The sequence below is a fragment of the Panthera uncia genome, assembly GCF_023721935.1.
Source record: "Panthera uncia isolate 11264 chromosome A3 unlocalized genomic scaffold, Puncia_PCG_1.0 HiC_scaffold_12, whole genome shotgun sequence".
NCBI lineage: Eukaryota > Metazoa > Chordata > Mammalia > Carnivora > Felidae > Panthera > Panthera uncia.
Genome location: NW_026057579.1, coordinates 39759448 through 39768947, shown reverse-complemented (window position 1 = coordinate 39768947; position 9500 = coordinate 39759448). Strand labels below are relative to the sequence as shown.

The following is a 9500-nucleotide window of genomic DNA, read 5'->3' as shown; positions in this document are numbered from 1 at the left end:
GCAGGGAGCTTGGAGACTCCCCAGTGCCTCATATAGTATTTGACTCCTCAGCAAATGCATGTGGGTAAATTCTGCCTGTTGCTATCAGAGGGTTGTCCTTGATCACCATCAATATTGCCCAGTAGCACAGCTGTTTCAATACCACCAGGTGTACAGTAAGACGTGGGGTTAATTGGCAACATGGTGTCCTGTTTTGGCACTTGTGACTAAGAGTCCTACTTAAGCTGAAAAACGACGATACCACAGGCCACACTGAAGCCAAGCTCCAGGTCTTTCCATTTCTGTTCCTATGGTTCAGACTGTTGCTAAGGAAATGAATATTCTATTTTGACCTAAAGACAAATAGTTATTAATGGTTTAATACATTCTCCCTTTCAGATAGCCTTCTAATTTTACAACAGTTTTCAAGGAGATAACATGAAGATGACAATTAATTGTAGAATTTGGGGTATTGTAGCACAATTAATTAGGAAAGTATCATTGGGTAGGAACACATTTTCTGATGTGTCTGTATTTTCTCCCCATCAGCTGCTCCCAGATGCTTCCATGACCAGAATTATAAGTTCCTGGTTGAGAACTCAGTTTCCTCCTTTTCAATGTTTCCGCTCTGGAACATTTAAATATTATAAAAATCTATTTTATTACTGAAAATACAAGCAAAGTTTAAACACCACTGTTCATCACTTCATTGCTTCTGTTTGGCTGAATTTTGAAAAAGGGTAACTGAGAGGTCAGAGCTCAAGTACGCGTGCAGGAAGAAACAGACAGCTGCTCTGCACTGTTTCTAGACAGGACCTGAGAGAGCTTCCAAGGTGCCTGGGAGTTTTCAGTTGTCTTCATGGAAATGTAGAGTGGCTCATTTGTTCTCCAAAGAATGCCTGTCTTTGGATGCCAGCATGGGTATGGGCAAAAGCCACCGCAGGACTGAAAAAGAAGCCAGTCTGGCTCTTTCAGGGCAGCAATTCAGTGATCAAGCTGCCCTACCTGCCTCCCTCCTACCTCTCCAGTCTAAGCAGACGCTGGCAGCAAACTTGGTATTTGTAGAGGTTGCCTTCCCTAATGAGTTAACTAACGTGAAAGGTTACAAACTGTACTTTCTTTTTATCTTTGTGCCCATTTTCCAATATTGACATTAACAAAACATGAGTGAAAATATGTTAAAGCAAAAGACTGATGAAACAATTAAAGAAAAACAACATGCTGAATATTCAGAACTGTTTATACTGCCTTCCACTTCCAGAGAGAGCCAGAGACTTCCACGCCATCTGACTTGCCTACAAGACTTCCTCATTTTTGCTGATAATCTCATATTAGGGGAAAACGGAGACACAAAAGACAGGAGTGATTACAATATGCACACTCTGGCTTCAGTGTCCTTACGCTGCACAGATTCATAAAGAGTAAGAAATGATAAAAAATATTTTATTTCTTTAATACAGAATACAAAATATTGCACTCTAGTTGCAGGTAGTGTGTAGAAAAATCTCTTTAAAAACCACCATAACAATCACCTGGGCCTGATGTTTATGGTATCACCAACTGTAACCATGGCATTGAACTTTGAACCTACTGAAAAGGCCAATGTTTAATAAAGCCTTCTTTTTATGTCAGTGTCAGTGACCAGTAGTTTAAAAACCATATATGAAGAAACTTTACAGTTACATAAGTACCTTTCAGTCAGGGGCATTGTTAATCTATACCCGTATATTAGTGAAAAGGATACTGTCAAGCTATTTTCCTTGCTTTATCAATAATTATTTGTTTTCATTGTGTTTAATCATATTATTTTACATGTTATTCTTTCATGAACAAACGAAACTATTTTGCATTAGTAATTATTGTTATCCTTGTGAGAAGCAATTACAAGCTTTGCATTCAGACTGAGTTTCAAATTTGATTTTCTCAAAGTCTCCAGCAGACCGGGATAATTCAGGGTTAAGAAGGGACTTCTCCCCTCCACCCGCACACTTGGAACCTGACACTAAGGCATGAACCTGAATGGAAGAGACAGACCCTCAATGGCCCCTGTTGGAGCCTGGAGACACGCTGTTCCTCTTCTCCACTCCCACCTCCGAGATCTGCTTCTGAATTAGCTCAGGGCTGAATCCTTCCCAGTACCTCCACAGAAGCATAGATGCTTCTGGAAGATCTTGGTGCTTTTAAATACAACCAATTTGTTTATGTGAGTCTGGTGAGTCTGCGCCATTCTTATCTAAGGTAAATATGATTGAGGTTTCAGTTCATCCTATTCTCACAGAAGAAAGGCACAGAACAGTTTTACTTGAAGCACTGACATGCACAATTAATGAAACATCTGCAAATAAGGGAGCTGAGCATATGTAAAGAGCCTTTTAAAAAAACCTCCTCTCATCTTTGACATTATCTTTTTAAACCACACTCCATTCAACAGCAAAGTAGCAGGCTTTTTAGAGGAACAGTTGAGAGAAAATTCTTAAAGCATGGAACTGTTGTCTTTAAATAGTCTACAATGAGAAAGATACATCCATGGGCCAACAGAGCCTCCAAAAATGCATATGTGGGATTTATCTGAAAACATATCACTACAGTACTGAGTACTTTATAGAGTAGTGAGTACTCTGCTTACAGTCAGAAGTTGAATATTGAATGAAACAACATACACAAAAACAATACCAAGGAGAAAATGATTTAAAGCTGTACGATAAAAATTAAAACCATATGATATTAAGGAAAACTATTTGGAGACCAATAATGGTAAAAATAAATAGTAAGTAGCTCTAAGACAAACTCTCACAGTAAAAGTTACAAAATTAGAACACAATATTAAACAAGTACATGAACATATCAAAATGCATTGGTTTATAAAATGTTCTACCATTGAGAAGCCCATTTTTCTCCCCTCCATATTGTTCTCCATAACTTGTTCCTGAAGAGACAGATTTTGTTAAAACACAATAAGCTTCAAAAGAGTCAACTGGGTTACAAGTTTTCTTTGGGTTGTCATCATTGATATAAAATTTATCTCCAAAGCCTCTAAATATAAAATACATGCAGCCTGGGTGTCAGGAATGGGTTAGGGTCACAGTAATTCCCTACTGACAGCATTCTGATTCTGGAGTCTGCCAGCAGCCCAGAGCCTGCCCCTGGTCTCAAACACATCCCTTGCAGAGAAGGGTAAGCTGGTGCCATATCTGGGATGTGTGTGATCCATGAAGGTGGGAATTAGGCATATGGGCATGGTGTGTTCCACGTAATCCATGGCTCTCTGCTTTGGACAGTTGGGAACCAGAGCCCCGTGGAGGCATGCTCTACATGGTGCAAAGGAGGAAGGTTGCTGTGGATGTGAGGAAAGGAAGTTCTCAATTCTCCTGCCAGCCATCAAAACCAGGGGTTTTAGTGGTATCAACTCTAACTTCTCTTTTAATGGCACGTCCACATGTCTGTAACCCAATAGGAGTGGCATCACTAAAATGACCTTGTAGTCCTCAACTTATTTTCAAAGTGCTTTTTGCAGATTAAGTGGCCGTGATGCTCATAAAATGGAGGTGTGAGTGTGAGTATGTGAGTGTGGGTTTGCTCTTGGTTAGCCACAGTGTTTAAGAAGAATGTACCTTCTCATGACCACAGAATTTTGATTTAATTGGTGCCAAACAGTCCAATCTGATTGAAGGCAGTAAATACGACAATATTCATGCTTGGTTTTCATACTCTTTGCCTTTTTTTCTTTTCAAAATCAATTTAGATATCAGTAAAATTCACCATGGTACCTCTTTGTCAACAAGCAAGGCAAAAAGATGCCCTTGAAAATATTTCCAAGCAGTTTTCCCCTCCTCTGCTGCCCTCTGGAAGCAAGGATAGGTCTACCTCAAGCAGGAAAATATTTCCCAGAGCTTCAGCTGTGTCTTCACAGCTACAGCTCAGCTGATTTCCAAGTTCCAGGTTCCCTTCTTCTCCATAGCATTTCAAAGCTTCTGAATTAAGTAAGATTCTTCAATGGGATGCTTTACTCCTGAGAAAACAGAAATCACGTGGCCACCTGGGTGCATTGGACAAATCCTGTGGCAGTGAGGATGGACCTGGGTCCCCAGTCATCCATGACATACTTCAAGGAGCCCCCACAATCGGGAAGCCTTGCTTCCTGAGGAGTAAGGAAAAGGCAGTGAATCAACACCAGTCGGTCCAGGCAAAAGTTGTAAAGCCAAAATTATACTACAAAGTTGGGTCCCTTAGTCTTTGGTTTTGTTGTATCTCCAGTATTTTCAATTGTGAAAAGAAGTTGGTAGCCTTAGAGGCAGCTATCATCTGGTTTCTGTGAGAACAAGCAGTCATTCCCCTCAAGCCTTTTTATAGACTTTTCAAATTTCTGTTTGCCTCCAACTAGAAAAGTTATCTTTAATGTTGGTCAGGCCAGTGCTAATCATCACAGAGGTTGACAACAAACTGAAAAGAAGGCAGGCAGTCCAAATAAATACGTGAAGACTGGGAGATTTGCCCTTTTCACACACAAAGCTCTCTGAAAGGCCCAGGGGCTGGCCTGAAGACAGAAAGGGTGGCCTTCTAGCTACTCGAGCCACTTGTTCACCTAAAACCCAGTCTCAGATGGTGACTGGAGAGCTTCCCAGGTCAAAAAAGAAAAGAGCAGAAAGGCTGGTCCCAGCTTGCTCTACCCCCAGGGCATCTTTGCAAAGGAGGACACACAGTTCTACCCTACCAGCTCTCAGTGGGCTTCTGCTGCTCCTTCTTGTATCTAAGAGAAGTGTGAGAACATCTGAGCTTTTTGCCTTGAAAATGAACAATGTTTATCCCTAATTAGCCCAAAGAACAGAGTGCCATTCTTTTACAGCAATACTGACATCAGTATCTTTTATATTCTATGAGAAAGACAGAAAACCAGAGAGACCTAACTCTTGGCAGCCCTACCATTGTGCTGACTTGAAGGACAGGAAGATGACTAAACACCAGCAGATGAAAGGCAACGTTCATGAATTACACACTGGGAAACAGAATGCCCGAACTACCCATGTGTAACTACTGCTCACAGATCCCCAGTGGGACTGCATGTAGATTCTGTAAGTTATTCTCCAGTTCTGATATTTTCAACTTTGAAAAGTAAGCATTTTTACTCTATTGGGTAACAAACTTATGAACTTCTTATTTAATTTGTGATGGGATATTTTTATTTTAATTTATCTCTATTTACCAAAGGACAAAGGCTACTATATAAAATATATTTGTTTTCCTTCTCATTTAGAAAGAATATCTTTGTTCATCTCAGATTTTCTGAATTTTTCATGAAATCCTAAAATGAATCCATATGGATTCCCACACAAATATCCTGATAAACTAGAGAAAAACTACAGCTTGCATTATTGCTTCCACAGCTTCCAGAAGTCAAGAAATTAGCATCAGACAAGTAAGCCTGTGAAGACCCTTTTTGTTCAAGCTGTCAGATGACTCTCGCAGAGGGGGATAGTGGCTGCCACACTCTGTGCTTTGGGTCCTGTCTCTCTCTGCTGGCTCTCCTCTGAAGAGACCAACATCTGGAGGTGCTGAGTTGAGGGGCTGCAGTCATGCACAGAATTTGCACAGTCCCAGTGAGTTGAACAAAGCCCAGGGGACTCACTTCCTCCAGGATCACCCAAGCAGCCAGACTTTGGGTCTCTTGCAATGAAGTTTCAAAGAATGCGAACTACGGTTTTAGGGGAGCAGATTTGTGAAGCATATCTTTCAGTGCTGGTGATTGCCAGTGACATACAGAATGGCGGGCAGTCACTTGGTCACACCCATCTCCCTTCTCTGAGCAAAAGCAAACAGCTCAGAAGGAAGATGACAGTTTCCCACTTGAACCAGTAAGATTAAGGGAAAGGGAAAACCACTCCTCTCCTGCATGGAGTCACCCTGGCAGTTTCCTAAACCTTCTGTCACTTTTCCTCTTGCCTCAACTACTTTTCTTTGTCATAAAAGTGAATGTTTTCACAAGCTAATCCAGCTTCTTCCATTTTTCATAGGCTTAAACCTAAAAGGGGCTTCAAAAAGTCACTTCACAGATGGATTCCTAAACTCTCTTTCAAGGTCACTGCTTTGACATTGGAGATTGGGCGTGAGGGTGCATCTGGGTTGGGAGGGATAAGAATGGAGTCTGTTGGGGTGCCTGGGGGGCTCAGTCGGTTAAGCGTCTGATTTCGGCTCAGGTCACAATCTCACGGTTCGTGGGTTCGAGCCCTGCGTCAGGCTCTGTGCTGACAGCTGGGAGCCTGGAGCCTGGTTTGAATTCTGTGTCTCCCTCTCTCTCTGCCCCTCCCCCACTTGTGCTCTATCTCTCTCTGTCTCTCAAAAATGAGTAAATGTAAAAAAAATTAATTAAAAAAAAACAGAATGGAGTGTGTTGATCTTTACTGTGTCAGGTTTTATTTTGTTTTGTTTGTGCATCATCTTGTTACCTCAGCACTATTTATACCCCCAATTCTACCTACTCTTTGTGTGCTGTGGCAAGCTGGAGGGAACTTATTTACACATTTACTTTTTACATACTCCAATAGATAATGGTTTTGTTTTTCTTTTCTAGGTTCCAACCATGAAACACAGATACACAGACTATTAACTATACAGAATCAAAAAAGTAGAGAGGTTGGAAATGATCTGCCTATCTGCCTTCCTTTTATGGACAACAGAAGGCTAAGGCGCAGGAGTAATTCTAGGGGAAGACACCTCCCAATTCCCCCATTTAGTGCTCTGTCCACTAACCATGTCCCTCTAGAACGAACCACGCCAGTCCCTACCACTCTCCTCCTCGACACCAACGTGTTCATGGCAGCTTCGCGGGAACGTATTCACCTCAGTTCCAGAAGATAATTTGTGAAAAATACAATGTGTTGTTCTTGCTATTTTTTAATTTAAATTCTCACTGTCTATATATTCAATCACATTCAATAAATTATGTGGAAAAACTTAAGTCACAATTCTTCTGAGTCCAATCTATTTCTCCTTGTTAATTTTCACATCTGTGCTAAGGCCATGTCTACTCAGGGAAGTTATGCCCTTCTTCAGTCCATAAACATGTCTTCTAGTGGCCTGCCCACCATTCCGAAGACTGACACCGTGTCTTCACTTAGTTTATATCAAGGGCAGACAAAAAACTTCCATCTCATGATTTTTTTTAAAAAAATCGATAGCAAGTTGTCATTGAAGGGTAAGAGAAAAAAATACAGTGCAATGTTTAAATTCTTGGTTCTTAAAGAGAACCCTGAGAAGATACCTTCTCTCCTCCCTTCACTACCCCCAAAATGCCCTCACCACATGTGCCTGGAAGGAAGAGTAGGTGTCATAAGGATAAACATTCCTTAGTTCCTCAGTGAAAAATAACTTGAGAACAACCCTGTACTACTGGTGTCCAAGGCCAAGAAATTTATCTCCCGTATGATAAAAGGCAAATAAACTACATAATCACAGCTGTGTGGATTTCAAAGACACCCAGTTGTAACTGGGTCCAGTTCAACAAACTGATGCCCCTTCTTGTGAACTAAGACCCTCCTTAGAAAGTTCTCAAAACAAACAAAATTTAGCCAAAGGGAGACCTTGGCAGCTAACTGAATGCCAACCTGGTAAGATCCTGTAGAGTCCTCCCTCTCTGACACGCTCGACGAAGGCCTCCAGGACCACGCACACACAGAGCCTTTCTTTCTGCTGGAGGGGAGTTGGCAGTCCCACCCTAGGGTTGCAGGTGGACCAGTAAGCTCTGATGCAACCTCGGGGTGCCTGCAGTTCAATTCCCACAGACCCTAGCGCTCTGGGGCTGTTGTCAACACAGGAAATAATCGCTCTCTGACTGAGCATTTCATAACTCTAATTTCTCCTCTTATCAGAATTACCATTCCAGGGAGTCAGAAGCAAAACACTCAAAAGAAAGGGTGCTGGGTCTGCAGGGGACCTGGGTTGGTGGCTCTTCCGCTCTTCAGCGGCAGTCCCTTGGAGGCACGAACCTCCGTGTCTCAGTATCTAGGGTCCCGTGCAGCGTTAGAGAACTGGCTCCATCCAACTCGGCCAACCCCACCAACCCTTACAGACACCCCTCCGGGCTTTACGGTTGCACACCTGGGGTCCAAGTCTCCCCAGAGCGCGAGCTGTCACGCCGGGCCCTGCAGCCCCTGGCCGGGCGTCTCCCGGGCTTTCTTACAGGTGTACAGCCACTTGATGATGCGGGCGTTCCTGTCGACGACCGACGTGGTACTGGGCACCTGCTCGGTCAGCTCCTCCTCCTGTAGCCCCTCTTCGTCGCCGCTGTGCCGGGAGAAGCCGCTGTCTGAGGTGGCGACGCTCACGCTTCGAACCTTGAGGGTGACGCGGTCCGACCCCGCCGAGAAGTTCTCCCTCCCGAGCGCCTCCACCACCTCGGGCTCCAGGCCGCAGAACTGGAAGAAGGTGTCAAATTCCGCCAAGGACGCGGAGCAGCGGGAGCTGAGGTCCGACTGCGAGCGCTGCAGCCCCCCGCGCCTGGCCCCGCGCAGCTCCGGGCCCCGGGGCGCAGCCCGGACTCTGCTGGGCGTCCCAGAGGGCGCGGGGGACGCCGGGGGCGAGGGAACGCCGGGGGCCGCGGAGGCCGCCGTGGAGCCGGGCTCGGGCTGGACAGCCCCCTCGGGCCCGGCCCTGACCTCCCCTCCCACGCGGGTCGTCTCCGGAGGCAGCGGCGTCTTGTCCCTGCCCGGCCCCTGGAAGAGCTTCCTCACCAGGCCCCCCATGGAGCTGTGGGCGCCCTGTCCCCGGACGAAGTCGCATTTCTGCCGGTAGATGACCAGCGAGTCAGGCCTCAGAGGCTTCCGCGCAATGGCCCTGCGCGCCACGGCACCGGGGACGCGGGCCGGGGGCCGAGGGTCGCCCGCAGGCCCTTCGCTCGTCCTGGTACTGCTTCCCTCGGGAGCAGGGCCCGGGCCGCCTCCGGGCGGGCCCCGTACGTACTTGGCGCGGTCGGCCGCCAGCCTTTCCACCGCGCTCCTGCGTGCGGGCACCGCCGCGTCCCGCGCCCGGGGGGCCTCGGGGACCCCGGTCCGCCTCCGCTCATTCTGGGACGCGTCCGAGGCTGGCAGGGCACGCATCCTCCGGACTCTGCTGGTGCTCGGCGCCCCGCGGACACCCCTCCGCCTGCGGCTCCCGGGCGTCTCGGGCCAACTCCTAAGTCCGCGCCGGGCGGAGAATGGCGCCCAACTACCAGCCTGCCCAGGTCCAGGGTCTGAACTAACCCGAGTCCACACCTGTGGGCGAGCGGCGCCGGCCCCGCCCCGCCCCGCCCCGCCCCGCCCCGTCGGCCCCGCCCCCAGGCTCCGCTCCGCCCCGCCAGCCCCCACCTCCTCCCCACCCGGCAGCTCGGTTTGCAGCTCCGCCCCTTGCCGGGCCCCGCCCCTCACCTCGCCCCGGCCCCGCCCCTCACTTCCCTCTGGACCCCGCCCCTCACCTCCCGCTGGGCCCCGCCCCTCACTGACCTCGGGAGCCCTCCCTTCACCTCCCGCCGGCCCCGCCCCTCTCCCCCC

At 46.9% G+C, this 9500-nt stretch overlaps 1 protein-coding gene across 1 annotated transcript; it reads right to left on the bottom strand.

Moving 5' to 3' along the window:
* Nucleotides 1–1401: 1401 nt before the first annotated feature.
* On the bottom strand, nt 1402–9218 carry FAM110C (family with sequence similarity 110 member C). Its single transcript, XM_049652628.1, has 2 exons — nt 8071–9218; nt 1402–4117 (listed from the first exon to the last, which is right to left on the bottom strand). The coding sequence occupies exon 1, from the start codon at nt 9066–9068 to the stop codon at nt 8103–8105; it is 966 nt and encodes a 321-aa protein (XP_049508585.1). The 5' UTR covers nt 9069–9218; the 3' UTR covers nt 1402–4117; nt 8071–8102.
* Nucleotides 9219–9500: the final 282 nt, after the last annotated feature.

Excerpts from the sequence above, each read along its gene's own strand:
- FAM110C (XM_049652628.1), bottom strand. The coding sequence starts at position 9,068 with ATGCGTGCCCTGCCAGCCTCGGACGCGTCCCAGAATGAGCGGAGGCGG.